General features: G+C 36.0%; 1 protein-coding gene across 4 annotated transcripts in view; it reads right to left on the bottom strand.

Annotated features, from left to right (window-relative positions):
• ATF7IP (activating transcription factor 7 interacting protein) overlaps positions 1–27,156 on the bottom strand; it is a 127,940-nt gene that overhangs the window by 12,025 nt on the left and 88,759 nt on the right. For all 4 annotated transcript variants that reach the window (XM_033408147.2, XM_049693868.1, XM_004281125.4 and 1 more), the window contains exons 7-10: positions 16,834–16,907; positions 16,189–16,277; positions 13,349–13,987; positions 8,049–8,113 (exon numbers count right to left, since the gene is read on the bottom strand). In XM_033408147.2, coding sequence (XP_033264038.1) covers positions 8,049–8,113; positions 13,349–13,987; positions 16,189–16,277; positions 16,834–16,907 — 867 coding nt within the window. The remainder of the gene's footprint in view (positions 1–8,048; positions 8,114–13,348; positions 13,988–16,188; positions 16,278–16,833; positions 16,908–27,156) is intronic.

Here is a 27,156-nt window from a genome sequence, read left to right as displayed (position 1 = left end):
AAATTTTTTTTTTAACTTTTTCTCTTTTTTTTTTTTTTTCATGTGGACCATTTTTAAAGTCTTTGCTGAGTCTGTTACAATATTGCCTCTGTTTTACGCCTTGGTTTTTGGCCCCGAGGCATGTGGGATGCCATTACCCCGACGAGGGATTGAACCCACACCCCCCACATTGGAAGGCGAAGTCCCAACCACTGGACTGTCAGGGAAGTCCCATACAATCCATTTTCTAACATTTAAATGCTGACCAATCCTACACTAAGTTATCAACGTTAATTCACAAAAACACCAAAGGCAACTTTAAAGCCAGAATTAGGTTACATAAAATAATATATTTTCCCCTGAAGAATGCTGTCGTTTGATAGGATGTGATGTGCTGTAATCAACTGCCATCTAAGTTGACTGAAGTCCACCCACTGCCCAAAATCATTAGAAATGTAATTTAAAAATTTAACTACATAATAGCAACAAAAAAGGAAAGCAGTACAAAACAGACCTGAAGAGCCAAGATCTTCAAGTCAAAAAGACTGAGTGCATCTTTTAGTTCCAACACATACAAGCTATGTGAATTTATGTTAAAAGCACATTTCCTCAATTTCCAAAATTTAGATATGAAGTCTATTATAAGGATTAATGCAAATATGCATACAAAGAGTCTAACACCAGGCATGATACATGGTAACTGCTTAATAAATGCTAATCATAATTACTTTATGATATATTATATCAACTCCAAATGATTAAGGCTTTCATCTATAAAACTCCAATTTTGCAAAATTAAAGAAAATAATTCTTTGATGTTAGATATTCAGGCCAAATCCAAACACAATGATGTAATTCTAAATCTTACACTTATAAACCTTTCTTTGATAATGACTTCATAGAAAATGACTTGTTTACAAACATCACAAATCTGAAAAATCCAAAATGAAAAGTTCTTAACAAACCTTGAAGAATATAACAGAATCCACTTGCTACAACAGATCTATATGGTCCACTTTTCAAACTAAGGTCCACTTTTAAAATTAAGTTTTAAATTCATCAAAAATTACTAGACAAACATGCAAACACCAGTAAAGTAGAACCCAACTAAAGACAAAAAGATAGTCAATAAAAATAACTCCAGGGGCTTCCCTCGTGGCGCAGTGGTTGGGAGTCCGCCTGCCGATGCAGGGGACACGGGTTCGTGCCCCAGTCCGGGAGGATCCCACATGCCGCGGAGCGGCTGGGCCCGTGAGCCGTGGCCGCTGGGCCTGCTCGTCCGGAGCCTGTGCTCTGCAATGGGAGAGGCCACAACAGTGAGAGGCCCGCGTACCGCAAAAAAAAAAAAAAAAAAAAAACTCCAAGTGGAGCCAGATGTTGAATTCAGCAGACTTCAAAGCAGCTGTTAAAAATATGCTCAAAGAATTACTAGAACAAATAATCCTAAAATTTATATGGAATCACAAAAAAACCAGAATTGCCAAAGCAATCCTGAGGGAAAAAAACAAAGCTGGAGACCTAACACTCCCAACTTCAGACAATAAACAAAGCTACAGTAATCAAAACAGCATAGTATTGGCATAAAAACAGACATATGGATCAATGGGTCAGAATAGAGAGCCCAGAAATAAACCCACACACCTACAATCAATTGACCTTTGACAAAGGAGGCAAGAATGATACAATGGAGAAAAGACAGTCTCTTCAGTAAGTGATGTTGGGAAAGCTGGACGGCCACATGTAAATCAATGAAGATAGAACACTCCCTCACACCATACACAAAAATAAACTAAAAATAGCTTAAAGACTTAAATATAAGACATGATACCATAAAACTCCAAGACAAGAACATGGGCAAAACATTCTCTGACATAAATCATAGCAATGTTTTCTTAGGTCAGTCTCCCAAGGCAACAGAAATAAAAGCAAAAATAAACAAATAGGATCTAAAGAAACTCATAAGCTTTCGCACAGCAAAGGAAACCATAAACAAAACGAAAAGACAACCTTTGGACTGGGAGAAAATATCTGCAAACGATATGACTGACAAGGGCTTAATTTCCAAAATATACAAACAGCTTATACAACTCAATAACTAAAAATCCAACAACCCAATCAAATGATGGGTAGAAGACTTAAATAGACATTTCTCCAAAGAAGACGTACAGATGGCCAATAGGCACATGAAAAGATGCTCAACATTGTTAATTACCAGAGAAATGCAAATCAAAACTACAATGAGGTATCACCTCAAACTGGTAAGAATGGCCATCATTGAAAAGTCTACAAACAGTAAATGCTAGAGAGGGTATGGAGAAAAGGGAATTCTCCTACACTGTTGGTGGGAATGTAAATTGGTTCAACTGCTATGGAGAAAAATAAAGAGGCTCCTTAAAAAACTGAAAACAGAGTTGCCACATAATCCAGCCATCCCATTCCTGGAGAAAACTCTAATTCAAAAAGATAACATGCACCCCAATGTTCACAGCAGCACTATTTACAATAGCCAAGACATGGAAGCAACCTAAATGTCCACTGACAGATAAATGGATGAAGAAGATGTGGGATTATATATATACACACACATACACACACACTCATATATACATATACATACATACATACATATAATGGAATACTACTCAGCCATAAAAAAGAATGAAATATTGCCATTTGCAGCAACTTGGATGGACCTAGAGATTATTGTACTAAGGGAAGTAAGTCAGACAGAAAGACAAATATATGATAACACTTATACGTGGAATCTAAAATATGATACAAATTGACTTATTTACGAAACAGAAACAGACTCACAGACATAGAAAACAAACATGGTTACCAAAGGGGAAAAGCGGGGGAGGGATAAATTAGGAGTTTGGGATTAGCAGATACAAACTACTATATATAAAACAGATAAACAACAAGGTCCTACTGTATAGCACAGGAAACTATATTCAATATCTTGCAATAATCTATAATGAAAAAGAATATATACATATGTATAACTGAATCACTTTGCTATACACCAGAATCTAACACAACATTGTAAATCAACTATACTTCCATTTTTAAAAAATGAAAAAAATATGTCAAAGAATTAAAGGAAAATATGATATTAACAGATGTGCAAATAAGAAATCTCAAAAGTAGAAAATGAGAAAAACAGGAAGACAACAGAAAAATTAAGATAGAATATTAAAAAATCAACACAAAATAAAAGTAGGAAAAAAGTACTCAGAAACAAAAAAACAGATGACATATTTTTTAAATTACAGAACAGCAGACCTAAATTCAACCATATCAACGACTAAATGGAATGAAATTTCCTATCAAAATTAGGGATTGTCAGATGAAATAATATATCAAGAAATCAAGAAATAACTAGTTTTCTTCTCCTAGATACTCACTTTAAATACAAATACACAAACACACTAAAAAAAGCAAGCATAAAAAAACTGTTGTAATCACATTAATGTTAGACAACATATAAAGAGGTAAACCTTATAACGATAAAACAGTCAATTTGTCTATTTTATTGTTTTCACTCATGTTTTGATGCTCTATTATAAGGTGCATATTTTTCTATAATGTATAATATAATAGGAAGAGAAGATCTATAATCAATGATCTAACCTACATTATATTTTTATTTACCATAACCTGACTGATAAAATTCATCTATTATCACATACTGCAGGTAGTTTCCTGGTTATATTTTCTTCTTGAGAAATAAAACTGAATTATTTCAATAACTATTAACAGCAATTATAAGACAGTCATGATAGCTGGCACTATTCCCATCAGGCTCTGTGCCAAGTGTTTTATCAATACATTCATTAACAAATTTAATCTTTACAATAATCCTGAGGTTGAGACCAGCATTAGCCATATTTTATAAGTAAGAAATCAAGGTGTTAGATAACTTATTCACGGCTTACACATTATTAAGTGACAGGAGGCACTGTCTGACTCTAGAGCTTATTATTTCTATGCCACTAGGTGCACATTTATATATCTTCACATTTTTTCTGCCATCAATTCTGAGAAAACTTATGTAATCAGAGACATTACATGCCTATATCTGCATTTACACACATTACAGAATTACTCAATTTGAAACTATTAAAAAACATCTTAGTTGTATCAAATAGGTTTTAATACTAAGAATCTATTTTATTAAAAAGTTACTTAATCATGTGTCCTTCCCGCAAAATGAGACCACTCTCATTAAGTGAACACTAAGAAAATTTCAAGAAAGCAAAGATACTGGCTTTGTAGGTTTTTTGGGGGGTTTTTTGGTTGTTTTTTTTTTTACTGAAACAAATAACAAGAACATATTTGAAAGGCTAGAGTAGGGCACTTCAACAATTGCAAGGGAAGTTATAAATACAGAAGACCTGGTTGTTCACTCCACACACATCTCTCCAAGGGGACTTGGGAACTACAGGCAGGCTTGGTTGGCTACCAGGAATGTGACCGTTAGAAAGTTTACGTTAATAAATCATAATTTTCTTATGTACTCCTTAAACAGTGTCATACTGGCTTATCAGGATTGATTTGCACAGACATCAAGTCTGACGATGCACACCTGGTTTCATTGTTGGGGTCCTGAGTTTTGACTGCCATGGCTGGTTACAAAGAAAGAGGCAGCTGTATAGTCAGCTCAGACCCTGATACTCAGTCAGTCTTCTCTGGGCAAAGACTATTGGCACATGTCCCTGCAGTTAATAACCAGAGAGACAGCGCATCCTGTGCAGTGCTGGATAGGAGAGAATATGGAGGCCTCAGCCTGACCGCACTTAATCCCACTTGATGCATATATTTTTCCTGCTGTTTTTGCTCTCTACCTTTTGCTGTGATAAACCATAACCATGAGTATAACCTGTCACAGGTCTTATAAGTCCTTATAGCAAATAAACAAAATTGAGGCTGATCTTGAGTCCCTCAAAAAAGTAATATAAAACTACAGATGTGGCAGAAAAAGATTTCTATACTGTTTTACAACATATGATGATACTTTGAATAAATAATGTTTTTCACCATATGAAATATATTAGTAATGTACTGTATGAAATGAGATCTATGAATAAAATATGCAGTAATAACTCATTATATGGAATATGTTAATAAATACTTATTTGGAGGACATTAGAGAAATCTTCAAGGACTACGAAGAGAATATTTTACACATTTAATTATTTTCAAATTAGCTATGTCTGAACAACGATCATTTCCATACAAGCCATCCAGATTCCTTCTAATTTATAATAGCCTTAAAGTGTCCAGAAGTACAACTAAGTAAGATTTGGCAGAGAAAAAAGAAGTTGGCAGAGTATACTTAGAAAGTTAACAGTCTAAAGAATCACAAGCTACCTGTTTCATACCAGAGTCTACTTGCTACTAAGCAACATACAGGGGAAAAACCTAACGATCATTTCTTAATATATCTTCAAAAAACAATAGTGTTGGGGCTTCCTTGGTGGCACAGTGGTTGGGAGTCCGCCTGCCAATGTAGGGGACGCGGGTTCGAGCCCTGGTCCCAGAGGATCCCACGTGCTGTGGAGCGGCTGAGCCCGTGCACCACAACTACTGAGCCCGCGTGCCACAACTACTGAGGCCTGCATGCCTAGGGCCCGTGCTCCGCAACGGGAGAGGCCACGGCAATGAGAAACCCATGCAAGGGAGAGTAGCCCCGGCTCACCGCAACTAGAGAAGGCTGTGCGCGGCAGCGAAGACCCAACGCAGCCAAAAATAAATAAACAAAATGAATAAATTTATTTAAAAAAAAATAGTGTTACCTTAATCAAGGTATTCAGCACAACAACAAAAATTTTATTTGTAACCCAAAAGAGCCAGTAAAGCATCAATTTATAACTGGCAGCACATATATATTTCTTATCATATAATAAAGCTTGCATATTATATTTATTATTTAAATCCATAACTGGTACTCATTCAAAGCTGAAAATCTTTTTTTGACCAGGCATGACTTTGGCAGGTTAGCTCCCTAGTCATGCTACTTGTATGTGTTTTTCATACAATGGTATTGAATTACTCTTCCTGTAAGCCAAATAAGATAACCACTGAGAGCTTAATATTTGGTTGCACTCTCTCTCTGCTACCTGATGCAGTCTCTTACTATTTCAGGCGTCTTTTGGATCGACTGGTTCATCAAAATGTAAGTTATACAATACAATGTAAAGTAAAACATTTTAGATTCTAAAACCTGTGAAGTGGGGAGTAACACATAATGTTTTAGAATTTCTAGAACATAATAAGCAGCTGGGTGTTACTGGATTTTATATTATTTTGCTTTGTTGTTTTTCTTTAATTTAAAAAGGATATTTTTAAGTAAACAATTTTAAAAGTCTAGCAAACTTTTATATCAATTTTAATTTCACCTAGATGTTTACAATATTACATACACTTTATTTCAGCAATCCAGTATAACTTTCTGCAATGATGAAAATGTTCTGTATCTTTGTTTTCCAATATGGTAGTTACTACCTATATTTGGCTATTGAGCCTTGAAATGGGGCTACTGTGATATAGGAAGTAAATTTTTTATTTAAGCCTAAATTAAATTAAATTTTAATTTAAATGGCCAACATGTGATTAGTGGCTACCACATTAGACAGTACGACTTTAGAAGAATCATCTTTTTTTTTTTTTTTTTTTTTTTTTGCCGTACGCGGGCCTCTCCCTGTTGTGGCCTCTCCCGTTGTGGAGCACAGGCTCCAGACGCGCAGGCTTATGGGCCCAGCCACTCTGCAGCATGTGGGATCCTCCCAGACTGGGGCACAAACCTGTGTCCCCTGCATCGGCAGGCGGACTCTCAACCACTGCGCCACCAGGGAAGCCCAAGAATCATCATTTTTAATAAGATAAAAACACAGCCATTACAATGTCCATTTTTGTGTCTTGAAACATTACCTAGTATGCCCAGACAAAGAAGAAAAAAAATTACTGAGGGAAATAAAGTTGTTTGTAATTTCTTTGTTTAGTTTTAGGTTTACTTTATAAAGTAAGGCTAGACTTCCTATAAATGTTCCATAAAAGTCACTGAATATATCAACATTTCCTATACCATGTGTCTTCCAGAAAGTACTCCATATACTTTTAATTAAAAACACAGCTACTATAAGACATCCTCAGAAGCAATCAAAACTCTGATCTTTAATATCATATAAAAAGACTGCTAAAATTTGTAAGAAATAAAATATTTCTAATAGCTTTCTATAAAGCATGGTGTACACCTATCTTTGGTTAAAAATCCATCATTTTAAAGGAAAACAGTCAAAATTAAAGATTATGCCCTTGTTTTAAAATTCATGTAATTTATTCATGCCCGACTTATTCAAGATATTTTATTTTTCTAGGAAAAATATATGCATTTCTTGATATGATTAAGAGGAAGGGAAGAAAATAAAATTAGATTATCAACAACCTAATGACTTCCCTATAAATCTATTACACCTAAAGCAATAGAGTAAAAGAAGTATGATGAACATTGTCAATTTAATACAGGAAAAAAGTAGTTACTCCATTCCTGAGTGATTTAAATTTAACATGAAAAAGTACCAGGACTGGCAAAGTGCTAATAAGCTATCAGAAAGACCAAGATTTTCTTTCCATAAAAGCTATCTCTGATCAGCTTTGAAGAAACTAAAATGATGTCTCCATGTGTGTTGGCAATGGCAGGACAGAGGACTGGGTGGGGGGATCCCCGCGGGGGAGGTAAACCAGTGAGACCTTCTTAAAAAGATGGGCCAGGAAGAAATTACACATGGAGACTTAAAACTTCACAATATATGAAGAAAAACAACTAGACTGCCGATTATATATAATCCAAGCAGTTAGTTAATTTAATAAACATATTATTTCTAAGAGAACTACTAAGCAAAAAAACTCAATTCTTGTCAAACAACACAGAGACACTGAAAATTTTTGGACAGTTGTAAAAAGCAGACTTAGAATAATTTTCATTTTACCAAAGAATATTGATAGAAATTCATTCTCTTATGGACTGTAATTAGAATTTTACTTTGAAACAGTAGGAAAAATCTTACCTGTGATGTGCTATCAGCTGCTTTCTTATTAACAGAAGCATCTATTGTTTTGTTTGTCTGGTTTTCTGAGGAGTCAAAAAACAAAACAAAGCAAAACTCAGAGCTATTCTTAAAGGCACCTACAAAATGTGAAAGGATGGGTTGCTTTACATACAACAATTCATGTTAATTTTCTCCAATTTTTTTTTGTCTGTCAACATGTTACATATGTAAAGAGATCCTCTCATAGACCACCACTACAAAACCTTTCAGAAGGACAAATTCATAATAGAGATCAAAACACTTCACATACTCATTAACCAGAAATTTTAACTCTAACCTAAGGAATATTGCAGGGAAACAATTTAAGACGTCTGTAACTTAAATGCTGAAACATGAATAGTTAAATAAAATATAATCCTTCCATACTATATACCTTTGGAGAAAAAAAATTTAATAGCATGGCAAAAATGTAATAAATTCACTAGAAAAATAGTTACAGTGATTCTGATGAAATATACATGGATAATCTCAGTAGGTCAATCACAGATGATTTTTCTTTATTCAGTTTTCAATTAACTTGTGTTGAGTTTGTGGCATATGTATGTGTGTGCATGCATGTATGTACACACACACACACACACATACACATGAAAGTTTATGTACAGAACTACAACTATATAGTTGTAAAAAAGATAGCTGAATGAAAAAACAGCACAGAAAAGAAACCAAGTAGGTTTTTCTGCCTCAATTTCTAAAGAGAAGGTATTAAATTTTATCAAATGTCTTGAGCATCTACTGAGGTGATTAATCAGTTTTTTCTCTTTGGTAATGTGGTCAATTATATTAATAGGAATTTTCTAATGTTGAAACATTCCATCCTTGCTTTTTTGTCAAAAAAAAAGTTGGTCAAAATATGGCACTTCTTTCATCTGTAAATCTTCATAACACACATATAAAGTAAACCATTTATATTAAAAAAACAAAACAGAAACAGGAGACAGAACCATGTATTTCTACATATAAATCTGTATGTCAAAAAAATCAGGATAAATATCTACCTATTAAAAAAGAAGGTTTTCTAGTCTAGGCACGTAAAAGGAGGCCCTTACAATTTCTCCCTACCCTATTTGAATTATCTCAGTTCCTTTCGTAGGAAGAATATATATAAAATATATATATATATATATAAAAAAAAAAAAAAATATATATATATATATATAAAAAACTCTAACCTAAGGAATATCGCAGGGAAATAATTTAAGATGTGTATAACTTAAAAAAGATATATACATATCTTTAATACCTTAAAATTACTTCATTTACAATGAATCAGCTTCTCTTCTGGACTGTGAAGTTCTTGAAATACTACTTAATAAAAAACAAATTCCAGGGTACTGATCCTACATGGTTGAGTATTAAATTACACTTATGATATTACCAAAACATCATCAATTTACTACCAATTTTTTTAATACATATATACAATGTCAATACATTCATTTGGATTTAAAAGACATTTTCATTTTCAAATGAAAATAAAAGGTAAATTCAGAAGCAAAGTAGGTGAGGGAGCTTCATTTTTATTTTCTGTTGAAATATCCTCATACAATTATCCTCAAGACTCAGAGAAGATTTAGACTGCTTAATAAAATGTTTTACTTCTTTACACACACACACACAAACACACACACACACACACACAAATACTAATAACTATGAGAGTTCTGTTATCCAGAGTGATTCTTTGACGTAACTGTCTCAGGAAAAAGAGTTAATTATTCACAAAGCTGTAATAATATTCCTTATTCTAGATTTTCAGTTAACTTCCCCTACCCCTTTATTACAGATTGTTTTCTTGATTCTTAATCATTTTATAGTCTCACTGCATCTTTTGTTTTCTTTTACTATAATATCTACTTTAAATAAATTCTGGTTTTGTTTTTGTTTGTTTTTTTTGCGGTACGCGGGCCTCTCACTGTTGTGGCCTCTCCCGTTGCGGAGCACAGGCTCCAGACGCGCGGGTTCAGCGGGCATGGCTCACGGGCCCAGCCGCTCCACGGCATGTGGCATCCTCCCGGACCGGAGCACGAACCCGTGTCCCCTGCATCGGCAGGCGGACTCTCAACCACCGCGCCACTAGGGAAGCCCCACCCTGCCAATTTTATTGCTTGATAGATTGATTTGTAACTTTTTACTTTCAGAATTTATCTAAAGTTGGGGCGCCTGCCGATGCAGGGGACACGGGTTCGTGCTCCGGTCCGGGAGGATGCCACATGCCGTGGAGCGGCTGGGCCCGTGAGCCATGCCCGCTGAACCCGCGCGTCTGGAGCCTGTGCTCCGCAACGGGAGAGGCCACAACAGTGAGAGGCCCGCGTACCGCAAAAAAAAAAAAAAAAAAATTGTACCTCAAATTCTTTCTGTCATATGGGAAACATCTCTATCTTTTTATGTTGAAAAGATATTGTCACTTTTTACCAACACTGCATTTTTACCAGAATAATAAAAAGGTTTTACAGGAGTGCCAATTAGTAGTATACCCCAGTAGGTGCTGGATAATGTATGAAAATGAATGCAATGCAAGACCTTTAAATCATTTTTACAACACCATCTCTCATTCAGATCACTCCAAGAGCCTCCTAACTGGTCTCCCTAACTCTGTTTTTCCCCCTCTAATCCATTCCCCTCACTGCAGCCAGTGTTCATGGATGTCACACTCCTTCCTCTCTGTAAAAATCCTTTAAAACCTTATTTCCCACCATCTTTCGATTCACTCCATTCTCATACCATCCCAGATCTCCCATATCCTCTCACAGAAACCGTCATATCTTTACACTCATCACATTGATAATTATTTATTTAATATCCAAGTTCCGAATTTGATTATGAGCTTGGTTAGAATAGGGACTATTTTGTACATTTCTGTGTATCTGCAGGATTTTAGAACAATACAAGATTTGATATTTTATGAATAAATGATATAAGCTATAATTTGGTCTCTAAATTTCCAAGTAGTCCTTAGAACAATTTTTACTTTACATTTTACAAAAAATATTGACTTACTCTATGGGGATATATGTATATAAAATACATACAAATGCATGTCTATTTATACAGTATATGTTCTCATTAAGTAAATAAAACCTACATAAGCACAGGATTTAAAACTAATTACTTTATCACATTAGGGATGTATTAAAGTTTGGTTCAACCTTCATATTTAGCCAAAATTTGCTATTTGGCTTCAGCTTAGGCTTTGGCGAGCCTCAACAGCTAAATGCCTACTTTAATGCCATTTATGGCGCCCCTAAAATTATGCATGATCAAAGAACATATCATCTCATAGGATCTCATTCTAATTAACATTATGAACAACATAAAAACAAAGCTTATCATTAACATTTTTGGTTAATATCTAATAATTTACTTTCAAAAGTAGGTAAGCATTCTAAATAGAACTCAAAATGAAGATCTCCTTAATATAATTTATGTATTAAAGTACATATAAATGTGTTAAATATATGTTAAAATATAAAATTTTAAGTGTAAGTATAAATGTATATTATCACAAAAGCAGAGTGATGTTCTAATTAATAATAATGGGGAAAACTATTAATTTCATATACAAAAATAATCAAGGACAGTCAAGTAATTAAATAAATACAAAACAGACTAACACTCATTACAACTAATAAAGCACATTAAGCTAGATAACTTTGGGAAAAACATACCTTTTGTGTCAACAGATGTTCATACAATGTTAACAGGATAATGAAACTGAATTACAATTCTGATACTGTAGAAGTATTTAGGGTACTTGCATTCATAACATTAAACAAAATAATCTTTTAAGTTATTTATTTCTTTTCAGGCCATGGTCTTTCAGGGAAAGTTCTATATTTAAGAATATATCTTATCTTGCGACCATGAATTAGAAACAATGTCAACTAGGCTCAAAATTTCATAAAGAAGAAAAACTCCAGAATCTCATAAAAGAATGTCCATGATAATCATCTTCCACCTGACATATTAAAAAACAGTAATGACTGGAAGAAAAATAAATTAGAGAAATATGAAGTAACCCCCCAAAATCTTGCTCATCACTGACCTCAATTAAAAGTAAGCATCTTTAGCATATAAGGATGTGATAGCAGATAATGCTAAAAAAATATGGTTACTGTACCATGCAAATATTTAATTTTAAATACTAATAATTCTATTTGAAATTTCAGATTTACTCTTATATCCCAGATGTTAATTGTATGAGGATGATATTCAGGTTCAGTCCAATATTAATTTTTAGCTGCCATTCATTTACTCTCTCAATAACTCTATGAAACACCATCACTATTTTATGAGAAAATATAGTCAGAGGGCAAGTACACTACTGAAGACTACATGAGAACTTAAAAAAAACAAGGCTTGTATATCTCACTTGTAAGAGTAATTTTGTACTTTATAATCTGTTTCCTATATTCCATGGTCACTTGCTACATCAGTAAGACAGATACTATTGGCAATTTCATTATATACATGATGCCTAGGCTCTCTTTCCTGTCTTTCCAAAAGCAGTGGGGATAAATGTGAAATCAGAAATAAAGAATAAGCAAGTTCAAGAATGCATAAAAAATGTATGCTTTTGAAGAACAAGGAAGACATAGAGTTTTACAGATTTTAAAAACAGGAGCAATCAAGTTCTCCTTTTTGCAATACTTCGAAGTATATATACATATGCAAACATAATCATATGTCATAACGGAAAAATATATAAAAGAGAAAACAAAAAGCAAGCAAACATTCTGTAGTAAATTAAAGAGGGAAGACCTAGTTTTAAACCTCTCAAATTTGCAAGATATGAGTGATTGCACAGAGGATTTTTCCAAATGGGTAGGGAAGATATGTGGTTTTTATTTTCTTCTTATTAGCATATATTATGTCAATTAGATCCTTTAAAATATACTTGCTCTATTCAGATATATCTGAAAAATGTATTAGAAAAGTAATTCATAATGCTTGCTACAAAGCCTAAATTAAAGATTCGCACAGATTAGGAAAATTAGTAAAAGATAAATTACAAATGCTAACTTCTCACTCAAAATAAACTCTCTCTCAAATCCCACTGTAACAACATCATTTCTCTTAGGTAACAAAAAACTTACTAAAAATAATCTCCCTGAAAATTCTATTTACTCTGTTCTTCCAGTAATGCTAGTCACTTATACACACACACACACACACACACACTCACTCACACATGTTCAATTACCTATAGACTATTAACATGCTTGCATTTCTATTATTAAAACTCCATATTGACTTACCAATTCTTGTGGTGGCCATGCTGCTCTGTTCTGCAGGAGATGAAGTACTAAAAGCAGAAATTGGAATTTTCATCTGTATAGGGCCTCGATTATTTGATGGACTATAGAGTCCTGATGGGCCTACTGTGGGTAAAGAAGTCCTTGTGGCTTGTACAATAGAGTGCGCTGTTGGAACAGCCTGTACAGCAAGTGTTGTTCCTAATGGTGCAGCACCGGCAGGAGAATTCCTTTGAATACTAGGACTGGGCACAGAAGGAACGTTGTTTGGTTTAGTGGGGTTTGGCAAGGATGGCAAAGATACTGGATTTTTGGTTAGACCACTCATTGTAGGTGGGCTTTGTACAGAAATGAATTCAACGTTGCCAGATGGTTGATTGGTCACTAAAGTCCCTGGATGGCTCTGTAGGAGCTGAGGTTGGGAGGATACAGCAACAGGTACATGCAAAATCACTGGTAAAGACTGTAAAGAGATTGTAGGTTGGGGATTTCCACTAGGCACCTGAGTAGAAGCAACTACTGTAGCTGTGTTGGGTGCAGGAAGAACTGACGTTGCTGTCAGAGAACCCGACGTCACTGGAGGCTGCAATTTAGGTTGACTACTGACAACTGTTGGAGGAGTGACAAGATTGGTTGAAGATACTATAAAAAGAAAAAAGAAGTCTCAGTTTAAATAGCTATCTTTATCAGCTAAGATAATATAATACAAATTTGATGTATTGCAGTATATACACGCAAGTCTCTCATAATTAAATTTTTAATTCAAGATTTAAATCCTTGAACTCTTAGATTATCTGTAGAAGCATTTTTGCATCTGTATTTGGTACATTATGAAAACAGCACATGTTTTATGATTAAGGCAGAGGACTGCTATCTCTGTATAAAAGGAGTCTCTGAAAATTATTATACTTAGTTCAGAGTAACTAGTTGGAAAAACAACTAAAAAACATTGAAAACTAGGTAAAATTGTATAGATAATTTTGAAAGTACATTAAATATATTATAAATGCCTTAGAACACTGGCAATACATAAACTCAAATAGAAAATCTAGAAAGAGTACCATTAATGAATAACAGGTAAACCTGGTGATGGTATTTTGTCATTTGGACAATGTGAAACCTCTATCTGTGGATCAAAAATTTTACTGGATTCCCTGGGGAGGAACTGGTGAGGAGAGGCTGTCTCTATTAACACTCTATTGACATTATGTGATATGGAAAATAGCGCGGTGAAGATGGGAGATGAATTAAGGAGTAGAAAACAAAGAGCAGAGAAAATCAAAATGCTTGTCACTGTAGTTTTATAGTCATTGTAGTTCAACCATTTGTGTTTATTCTCATTTGAACAGGTTTAAAATCAATGATCAAGTTTCTTCTCAATGATTTGTAGTCTTTCCAAAATCACAGGCACGCTAGAGCAGCAATTCTCAAGGTGCAGTCTAGGGAGACACCTGGGGATTACTGAGACCCTTTCAGGAAGTTTGAAATGTCCAAACAATTTCCATAACAATAAGAAAACATTATTTGACTTTTTCACTGTGTAGATATTTACAATGATGGAGCAAAATCAATGGTGAGTAGAACTTTTGATGTCTCAGTATAAAAATCAAGGTAGTCGTACCAAACCATCACTGCACTCCTTAACACCACATGTGCACAGTAAAAGCCAAACAAAATCAGTTTCATTTAAGAATGTTCATTATGGGGCTTCCCTGGTGGCACAGTGGTTGAGAGTCCGCCTGCCGATGCAGGGGACACGGGTTCGTGCCCCGGTCCGGGAAAATCCCACATGCCGTGGAGCGGCTGGGCTCGTGAGCCATGGCCGCTGAGCCTGCGCGTCCGGAGACTGTGCTCCGCAACGGGAGAGGCCACAACAGTGAGAGGCCCGCGTACCGCAAAAAAAAAAGAAAAAAAAAAAATTAGAACTTTGGAAAATACGTCTACCTGCCACTGAGGGCATGACAGCTTCCCAAATCTTTAAAGACTTGTCTGAGAAGAACTGATAGTGAAATAAATAAATATGATTAAAAAAAAAATTATTAATGAAATGTGTCAACATTTGGAATACTCAGAAAACTCAGTGAATATTTTCCAAATGATCAATGATATTAGTAAAAGATCCATCCAAGTACAAGACAGACAAATGAATTTTAATGAAAAATTTAGAAACGTTTATTGGTGTGGTTTCTGATTCCACTTTGCAACTAACCTGGAAGAAACTACTACTTGCTGTATCAAAGAAGAATATCCACAACTCACTAAAAGGGCTAGGCCTTTTCCAACTACATATTGGTATGAGGCTGAATTTTCTTCACATATTTCAACTATAACAACAAATTGCAACAGATTGAATGCAGATGCAGATATGAGAATCCAGGTATCTTCAGCCATCTTAATGTTTTAAGTGAGGTATAAAAGAGATTTATAAAAATTTAACACAATAACACTCTTTTTGCTAATTTTTTTAAAGCTTGGAAAAGAGCTACTTTTCATCAAAACATGTTACTTATGGTTCATAATATAGGTTTGTAATCATTTTAAAGTGAATAAATAAACATTAAAAATTTTTATGTTTTAATTAGTACACCCACATAAACAAAGCTCTTTGGATTCTTAATAATTTTTAAGATTATAAGGGGATGTGAAGACCCAAAGGTTTGAGAAGCACTAGAGTAGAGATCTGAATTTCTGTATTTTCATGCATATCTGCGATCCTGATTTTTAAATAAACTTTGTGCTTAGCACTCAGTTTCTTAGTCCATTTCAACCTCAAAAGAATGTAAGAAAAGAGAACCAAAACCTGCAATTCCTAAGAAAATGTATTTCAGTGTTAAGAATATTACCTGTATTCACAGGGGTTTGAAAGGATGGCGGTGTGCTCTCGCTTATATTTCTTTTGGACTCCAACATCTGTCTCACTGTGTTTGCATTTCTATGAAATATATATACACACAAATGGTCACTTGATATGCCATTCTAGGGAATATCTATTTATGTATAGAGAAAGCAGTGGCCCCTTGGAAAAAAGGGTGGCTAGACTTGGATATTAAAGCATTAAACTGAGAGTGAAGGCAGTGAAGCAAAGCTGGCACAAAGACTTTGGAATGCTGGGGTCTACAGCATTAGGGGAGAGTCTTCCTTCTATATTCTGTGTCTTCAATACTTGAACCTGAGAACCAAATGTAGGTCCGAATATCTGCACACATTAGATTTTATCACCCCTGACGAAAACACGTCTCAATTACTTAAGATAATACTATTTAACACAAGTGGTTAAAGAAAGCCTCATAATAAATTAGCAAAATCAATATCCATAGGTGAACAGTTACAACAAAGCAAAAAGGAAGCAAATATACTAAACCCACTGCACCAAACACTTACCTCTACATAAATACACAGAATCACGTTCCAAGATTTTTCTGCAAAGAAAATGAGAACCTTGTTCTCTTAATTAAAAACTTGATAAATAGACTGTTTACAATTCTCACCTGTAGGGCACACTGTTATTGCTGCCGCCATCAACTACAGACTTTCCTGGTGATACAGGTGGGTTTGGTGGATTCTGGGGGAGAAAAATACCAAGGTAAAATAAAACCCAGTTCACAAGGGATCTTTTAAAATAAGACCTTTAAATGCCTTGTCAATACGTTATCTGTTATTTCTCTAATATAGTGGAAAATCTTACTGAGAAAAAAATTTAAATCTTGGCATTGCCACTTGTTAAACCCCTTACACAAATTACTTAGTCTATTGACATAACTGCTTATCATATGAAAAGTGAATAGAATAATTCTTAAACCTCAGTTTTTGATATGAGTAAATAAAATAGAGAATATGAAAGTAGCTTATATGTTCTAACGGTTCAGTAAACATTAATATGAATCTAAAGAATAATTAGACACTCATTCAATAAATATCTAGTGAATGCCTACTATATATCAGGCAGATCAGGCACGATTACAGGCAGAAACTCAACAAACAAGGTAAGTATTTATTTTTCCCCAGAAGTAATTGATTGCCAATTAAGTGGTATCCTAGGTCACAAATCAAAATTATTTTTACAATTTTTGCTTAAAAAATAAATACTTGCCACTATGTGACTTACAATTTCATAAAAAGATGTCCCAATTCTAAACTTCAGAACAAACTAATTTAACCCTTTTCGGCTCCCCAAAACAGGGAATATAGAAAGAGAATTCTAATATTTATATGCTAATCACCATTATTTGGGCCTCCATCATTAATGACACTATCATCATTTATTTCTTAAATTGAGAAAAATAAATAACTCCACTCAAGAGTTAATTAAGTATAATAATACATATAATACTAAACAAAAGGTGGTAAGTGCTTAGGATCACATCAAGCAGATGCCACTAATCACTCTTCTCAACAACAAATATATCTTGCTGCTTTTTATAGGATAAAAGGATGATTTTAACCAAACAGTATAGTGTTGTACTAGTTATCTGTGTAGAGGAGACAAAAGATAAAGAATTAAGATAAACTCTTCTAACCTGGCTGTGGATGCAAAAACATTTGAAATAAATAGAAAAGCAAATGGAAGTAATACTGTAGTATTACTCGAAAAAGTTTAAAAATTTTAGGGGGAAGAAATGCATCTTCTAACAAGTCTTTGAGTAATTAGTACACTCAAAATAGTTAAAATGAAGGTAAACAACATTGCAGGGAAAACAAAAAAGGAGCAGTATAAGCATAATAAATAAGTATAACAGGGCTTAGAGTCATCAGAGGGAGGACCTTAAACACTACAGTGCGGTGACATCAGCAAGACGGCAGAACTGGAAATCCTATGCCCTCCTTACCTCATGAGGACAATGATTTAGCAATATAAGAACAAATTTCACTAGTAAGAAGTCCAGAAACCTGTTGAGAGATTATAGAACCCCAAGTGAAAGCAAGCCCCAGGAGACATATGGTAGTGGGTAGGAAAGTCTGCTGCTCCTACCCACCATGCTCCATCCCCTTCCTCGCACAGTGTGGTGCAATCAAGAAAAACTTCCCAACAACTGTCCTCTCCTTTGGGAAGGAAAGAGAAGAGTGGAATTTGCTGGCAATATTCTGGCTCTTTGGGGTACTGATAAGGCACTGGCTTCAGTCTCACCTGACTTGGATAAAGCAGCACAAGCTGGATGTCTGGGGACTAGATGAGAACAAACGTGAACCCCTTGGCTTGGTACCAAACCAGAAAAATTGCAGTAACACAGACAGAAAACAGGGGTAACTCCAGTCATGGCTTGCTAAAGCAGCACAAGACTGCAATATGGAAAGTAGATACCAGGTGAGGGATGGGAAGTTCCCAAGTAGAAAGAGATAAACCTCTTCAGATGCGAGATACATGCACAAGCTCCAAGAAAATGCATCTTTAAAAATAGGTTTGAGAGGACACCAGAGTATCTACCCAGACTGACTAGTAAAGGTCTTCATCTGTATACAGATATTCCAAAAAGATGGGGAGGTTATTTTTTCAAATGCCCTAATTTCAACAAAAGAGAACCAGACATACAAAAAAACAGGGAAATATGGATCAATCAAAGAAATAAAATTCCAGAAACTGAAGAAACAGATCTATGAACTACCCAACAGAGAATTCAAAATGACTAACATTAAGATGCTCAATGAGATAAGAAAGGACAGAAAATGAAATGAAATCAGGAAAACAATGCAAGAAGAAAAAGAAACTTTATAATAGAACCAATAGAAATTCTGAAGCTGAAGAGTATAATAACTGAATTGAAACCTTTAAGAGAGGGGATCAAAACCAGACTGTAGGGCTTCCCTGGAGGCGCAGTGGTTGAGAGTCCACCTGCCGATGCAGGGGACACAGGTTCGTGCCCCGGTCCAGGAAGATCCCACATGCCGCGGAGCGGCTGGGCCCGTGAGCCATGGCCGCTGAGCCTGCGCATCCGGAGCCTGTGCTCTGCAACGGGAGAGGCCACAACAATGAGAGGCCCACATACCGCAAAACAAAACAAAACAAAACAAAAAAAAGACTATCAAGTAGAATAAAGAATCAGCAAACCTGAAGACAAGTCACTTGAAATTATTGAGTTAGACCACCAAATAGAAAAAAGAACGAAAAATGTAAAGACAGACTAAGGGATTTATTAGACACCATCAAATGGACCAATATACAAATTTGGGAGACCAAGAATGAGAAGAAAGAAAGTGGGCAGAAAGCCTACTTAAATAATGGCCAGAAACTTCCCAAATTTGAGGGAAAAAACTGACAAATTCAAGAAGGTGAAAAACTTCCAACTGGAATTAACTCAGAGACCTACACTAAGAAACATTATAGTCAAGCTGTCAAAAGTCACAAAGATTTTAAAAGGAGCAAGAGAAAAACGACCCATCACATTTAAGGCAGCTCCCATAAGATTATCAATGGTTTTCTCAGCACAAACCTAGCAGGCCACAAGGGAGTGGAATGACATACTCAAAGTGCTGAAAGAAAAAAACTGCCAAGCAAGAATACCATAACCAGCAAAACTATCATTCAAAAATGAAGGCAAAATTAAGATTGTCCCAGTAAATAAAAACCTGATGGCATTCATCACCACTAAATCCACCATACAAGAAACGCTAAAAGGAGTCCTTAGGTAGAAATGAAAGCACACTTGGAGGATTCCGGGAAGATGGCGGAAGAGTAAGACGCGGAGATCACCTTCCTCGCCACAGATGCACCAGAAATACATCTACACGTGGAACAACTCCTACTATCCATACCCCCTTTCCGGGGAGCCTGTGCAGCCCACCACTGCCAGGGTCCCGGGATCCAGGGTCAACTCCTCCGGGAGAACGCACAGCGCGCCTCAGGCTGGTGCAATGTCAAGCCGGCCTCTGCTGCCGCACGCTCACCCGGCATCCGTACCCCTCCCTCCCCCCGGCCTGAGTGAGCCACAGCCCCCGAATCAGCGGCTCCTTTAACCCCGTCCTGTCTGAATGAAGAACAGACGCCCTCTGGCGACCTACATGCAGAGGCGGGGCCAAATCCAAAGCTGAGCCCCTGGGAGCTGTGCGAACAAAGAAGAGAAAGGGAAATCTCTCCCAGCAGCCTCAGATGCAGCGGATTAAAGTTCCACAATCAGCTTGATGTACCTGCATCTGTGGAATACCTGAATAGACAACGAATCATCCCAAATTAAGGAGGTGGACTTTGAGAGCAAGATTTATGATTTTTTCCCCTTTTCCTCTTTTTGTGAGTGTGTATGTGTATGCTTCTGTGTGAGATTTTGTCTGGATAGCTTTGCTTCCACCATTTGTCCTAGGGTTCTATCCATCTGTTTTTTTTGTTTGTTTAATTTTTTTCTCTTAATAATTAGTTTTTTATTTTAATAACTTTATTATATTTTATCTTACTTTATCTCCATTCTTTTTTCCTTCCTTCCCTCCTTTCTGCCTTCCTTCCTCCCTCCCTCGCTCCCTGCATTTTTTCTTTCTTTCTTTCTTTCTCTCTTTCTACTTCTACTAATTTTTTCTTTCTACTTTTTCTCCCTTTTATTCTGAGCCGTGTGGATGAAAGGCTCTTGGTGCTACAGCCAGGAGTCACTGCTGTGCCTCTGAGGTGGGAGAGCCAACTTCAGGACACTGGTCCACAAGAGACCTCCCAGCTCCACATAATATCAAACGGTGAAAATCTCCCAGAGATCTCCATCTCAACACTAGCACCCAGCTTCACTCAACGCCCAGCAAGCTACAGTGCTGGACATCCTATGCCAAACAACTAGCAAGACAGGAACACAACCCCACCCATTAGCAGAGAGGCTGCCTAAAATCATAATAAGTCCACAGACACCCCAAAGCACACCACCAGACGTAGACCTGCCCACCAGAAAGACAAGATCCAGCCTCATCCAGCACAACACAGGCACTAGTCCCCTCCACCAGGAAGCCTACACAACCCATTGAACCAACCTTAGCCACTGGGGACAGACACCAAAAACAACGGGAACTACGAACCTGCAGACTGCAAAAAGGAGACCCCAAACACAGTAAGATAAGCAAAATGAGAAGACAGAAAAACACACAGCAGATGAAGGAGCAACATAAAAACCCACCAGACCTAACAAATGAAGAGGAAATAGGCAGTCTACCTGAAAAAGAATTCAGAATAATGATAGTAAAGATGATCCCAAATCTTGGAAATAGAATAGACAAAATGCAAGAAACATTTAACAAGGACCTAGAAGAATTAAAGATGAAACAAACAACGATGAACAGCACAATAAATGAAATGAAAAATACTCTAGATGGGATCAATAGCAGAATAACTGAGGCAGAAGAACGGATAAGTGACCTGGAAGATAAAATAGTGGAAATAACTACTGCAGAACAGAATAAAGAAAAAAGAATGAAAAGAACTGAGGACAGTCTCAGAGACCTCTGGGACAACATCAAACGCACCAACATTTGAATTATAGGGGTTCCAGAAGAAGAAGAGAAAAAGAAAGGGACTGAGAAAATATTTGAAGAGATTATAGTTGAAAACTTCCCTAATATGGGAAAGGAAATAGTTAGTCAAGTCCAGGAAGCACAGAGAGTCCCATACAGGATAAATCCAAGGAGAAATACGCCAAGACACATATTAATCAAACTGTCAAAAATTAAATACAAAGAAAACATATTAAAAGCAGCAAGGGAAAAACAAAAAATAACACACAAGGGAATCCCCATAAGGTTAACAGCTGACCTTTCAGCAGAAACTCTGCAAGCTAGAAGGGACTGGCAGGACATATTTAAAGTGATGAAAGAGAAAAACCTGCAACCAAGATTACTCTACCCAGCAAGGATCTCATTCAGATTTGATGGAGAAATTAAAACCTTTACAGACAAGCAAAAGCTAAGACAATTCAGCATCACCAAACCAGCTTTACAACAAATTCTAAAGGAACTGCTCTAGGCAGGAAAACAAGACAAGGAAAACACCTACAATAACAAACCCAAAACAATTAAGAAAATGGTAATAGGAACATACATATCGATAATTACCTTAAATGTAAATGGATTAAATGCTCCCACCAAAAGACACAGATTGGCTGAATGGATACAAAAACAAGACCCATATATTTGCTGTCTACAAGAGACCTACTTCAGACCTAGAGACACATACAGACTGAAAGTGAGGGGATGGAAAAAGATATTTCATGCAAATGGAAACCAAAAGAAAGCTGGAGTAGCAATTCTCATATCAGACAAAATAGACTTTAAAATAAAGACTATTAGAAGAGACAAAGAAGGACACAACATAATGATCAAGGGATCGATCCAAGAAGAAGATATAACAATTCTAAATATTTATGCACCCATCTTAGGAGCTCCTCAATACATAAGGCAAATACTAACAGCCATAAAAGGGGAAATCGACAGCATAGTAGGGGACTTCAACACCCCACTTTCACCAATGGACAGATCATCCAAAATGAAAATAAATAAGGAGACACAAGCTTTAAATGATACATTAAACAAGATGGACTTAATTGATATTTATAGGACATTCCATCCAAACACAACAGAATACACATTTTTCTCAAGTGCTCATGGAACATTCTCCAGGATAGATCATATCTTGGGTCACAAATCAAGCCTTGGTAAATTTAAGAAAATTGAAATTGTATCAAGTATCTTTTCCGACCACAATGCTATGAGACTAGATATCAATTACAGGAAAAGATCTGTAAAAAATACAAACACATGGAGGCTAAACAATACAGTACTTAATAACGACGTGATCACTGAAGAAATCAAAGAGGAAATCAAAAAATACCTAGAAACAAATGACAATGTAGACACGACGACCCAAAATCTATGGGATGCAGCAAAAGCAGTTCTAAGAGGGAAGTTTATAGCAATACAATCCTACCTTACGAAACAGGAAACATCTCGAATAAACAACCTAACCTTGCACCTAAAGCAATTAGAGAAAGAAGAACAAAAAAACCCCAAAGTTAGCAGAAGGAAAGAAATCATAAAAACCAGATCAGAAATAAATGAAAAAGAAATGAAGGAAATGATAGCAAAGATCAATAAAACTCAAAGCTGGTTCTTTGAGAAGATAAACAAAATTGATAAACCATTAGCCAGACTCATCAAGAAAAAAAGGGGGAAGACTCAAATCAATAGAATTAGAAATGAAAAAGGAGAAGTAACAACTGACACTGCAGAAATACAAAAGATCATGAGAGATTACTACAAGCAACTCTATGCCAATAAAATGGACAACCTGGAAGAAATGGACAAATGCTTAGAAATGCACAACCTGCCAAGACTGAATCAGGAAGAAATGGAAAATATGAACAGACCAATCACAAGCACTGAAATTGAAACTGTGATTAAAACTCTTCCAACAAACAAAAGCCCAGGACCAGATGGCTTCACAGGCAAATTCTATCAAACATTTAGAGAAGAACTAACACCTATCCTTCTCAAACTCTTCCAAAATATAGCAGAGGGAGGAACACTCCCAAACTCATTCTACAAGGCCACCATCACCTTGATACCAAAACCAGACAAGGATGTCACAAAGAAAGAAAACTACAGGCCAATATCACTGATGAACATAGATGCAAAAATTCTCAACAAAATACTAGCAAACAGAATCCAAAAGCACATTAAAAGGATCATACACCATGATCAAGTGGGGTTTATCCCAGGAATGCAAGGAATCTTCAATATGTGCAAATCAATCAACGTGATACACCATATTAACAAATTGAAGGAGAAAAACCATATGATCATCTCAGTAGATATAGAAAAAGCTTTTGGCAAAATTCAACACCCATTTATGATAAAAACCCTGCAGAAAGTAGGCATAGAGGGAACTTTCCTCAACATAATAAAGGCCATATACAACAAACCCACAGCCAACATCATCCTCAACGGTGAAAAACTGAAAGCATTTCTACTAAGATCAGGAACAAGACAAGGTTGCCCACTCTCACCACTCTTATTCAACATAGTTTTGGAAGTTTTAGCGACAGCAATCAGAGAAGAAAAGGAATCCAAATTGGAAAAGAAGAAGTAAAGCTGTCACTGTTTGCAGATGACATGATACTATACATAGCGAATCCTAAAGATGCTACCAGAAAACTACTAGAGCTAATCAATGAATTTGGTAAAGTAGCAGGATACAAAATTAATGCACAGAAATCTCTGGCATTCCTATACACTGATGATGAAAAATCTGACAGTGTACTCAAGAAAACACTCCCATTTACCATTGCAACAAAAAGAATAAAATATCTAGGAATAAACCTAGCTAAGGAGACAAAAGACCTGTATGCAGAAAATTATAAGACACTGATGAAAGAAATTAAAGATGATACAAATAGATGGAGAGATATACCATGTTCTTGGATTGGAAGAAACAACATTGTGAAAATGACTCTACTACCCAAAGCAATCTACAGATTCAATGCAATCCCTATCAAACTACGACTGGCATTTTTCACAGAACTAGAACAAAAACTTTCACAATTTATATGGAAACACAAAAGACCCCGAATAGCCAAAGCAATCTTGAGAATGAAAAGCGGAGCTGGAGGAATCAGGCTCCCTGACTTCAGACTATGCTACAAAGCTATAGTAATCAAAACAGTATGGTACTGGCACAAAAACAGAAACATAGATCAATGGAACAGGATAGAAAGCCCAGAGATAAACCCATGCACATATGGTCACCTTATCTTTGATAAAGGAGGCAGGAATGTACAGTGGAGAAAGGACAGCCTCTTCAATAAGTGGTGCTGGGAAAACTGGACATGTACATGTAAAAGTATGAGATTAGATCACTCCCTAACACCATACACAAAAATAAGCTCAAAATGGATTAAAGACCTAAATGTAAGGCCAGAAACTATCAAACTCTTAGAGTAAAACATAGGCAGAACACTCTATGACATAAATCACAGTGAGATTCTTTTTGACCCACCTCCTAGAGAAATGGAAATAAAAACAAAAATAAACAAATGGGACCTAATGAAACTTTAAAGCTTTTGCACAGCAAAGGAAACCATAAACAAGACCAGAAGACAACCCTCAGAATGGGAGAAAATATTTGCAAATGAAGCAACTGACAAAGGATTAATCTCCAAAATTTATAAGCAGCTCATGCAGCTCAATAACAAAAAACCAAACAACCCAATCCAAAAATGGGCAGAAGACCTAAGTAGACATTTCTCCAAAGAAGATATACAGACTGCCAACAAACACATGAAAGAATGCTCAACATCATTAATCAGTAGAGAAATGCAAATCAAAACTACAATGAGATATCATCTCACACCAGTCAGAATGGCCATCATCAAAAAATCTAGAAACAATAAATGCTGGAGAGGGTGTGGAGAAAAGGGAACCCTCTTGCATTGCTGGTGGGAATGTAAATTGATACAGCCACTGTGGAGAACAGTATGGAGGTTCCTTAAAAAACTACAAATAGAACTACCACATGACCCAGCAATCCCACTACTGGGCATATACCCTGAGAAAACCATAATTCAAAAAGAGTCACGTACCAAAATGTTCATTGCAGCTCTATTTACAATAGCCCGGAGATGGAAACAACCTAAGTGTCCATCATCGGATAAATGGATAAAGAAGATGTGGCACATATGTAAAATGGAATATTACTCAGCCATAAAAAGAAACGAAATTGAGCTATTTGTAATGAGGTGGATGGACCTAGAGTCAGTCATACAGAGTGAAGTAAGTCAGAAAGAGAAAGACAAATACCGTATGCTAACACATATGTATGGAATTTAAGGAAAAAAATGTTATGAAGAACCTAGGGGTAAGGCAGGAACAAAGACACAAACCTACTAGAGAATGGACTTGAGGATATGGGGAGGGGGAAGGGTAAGCTGTGACAAGGAGAGAGAGAGGCATGGACATATATACACTACCAAACGTAAGGTAGATAGCTAGTGGGAAGCAGCCGCATAGCACATGGAGATCAGCTCGGTGCTTTGTGACCGCCTGGAGAGGTGGGATGGGGAGGGTGGGAGGGAGGGAGACGCAAGAGGGAGGAGATGTGGGAACGTGTGTGTATGTGTGGCTGATTCACTTTGTTGTACAGCAGAGGCTAGCATACCATTGTGAAGCAATTATACTCCAATAAAGATGTAAAAAGAAAAAAAAATGGAATGGAAGATGACACAGGTGACATAATAATAAAGAAACCTAAAAGAATATATGTGATCTATTAGAATTAATAAGTGAATTTAGCAAAAGCATTGAGATACCAAAACAAATTGTATTTTTACATATCATTCAAAAAGAATTTGAAAATGAAACTTTTTAACATGACACTATTTTTAAATGATACTTATACCCAGAAAATGAATACAAAGAAATAAATCTAATCAAAGATGTTCAAAACTCAATATAGAAAGCGAAAAAGCATTACTGAGAGAAACTAAAGATGTAGAGAGAAATTTCCTAATTAAGTAATGAAAGACTCAGTGTTGCAAAGATGTCAATTTTCCTCCATATTGACCTATAGATCTCATACAATCCCATTCAAAGTTCTCCTGAAATTTTTTAATGGAAAATGACAAGGTGATTCTAAAATTGATATGAAAATTCAAGGGCTCTACAATAGTCACAGCAATCCTGAAGAACAATGACATTGGTAGAGTGATGGGAAAGTATGATCTTTACATTAAGTATTTTTTGGGTGAATGAGACATCCATATTTTAAAATATGAATCTTAATCTCTATCACATAGGATACACACACACACACACACGTTAATTCCAGATAGATTAGATCCAAATGTGGAAGGTAAAAATATAAG

Source organism: Orcinus orca, chromosome 11, assembly GCF_937001465.1.
Source record: "Orcinus orca chromosome 11, mOrcOrc1.1, whole genome shotgun sequence".
In the NCBI taxonomy this organism is placed as follows: Eukaryota; Metazoa; Chordata; class Mammalia; order Artiodactyla; family Delphinidae; genus Orcinus; species Orcinus orca.
The sequence above is the reverse complement of the archived record's forward strand: the minus strand, read 5'-3'. Positions and strand labels throughout refer to the sequence as shown.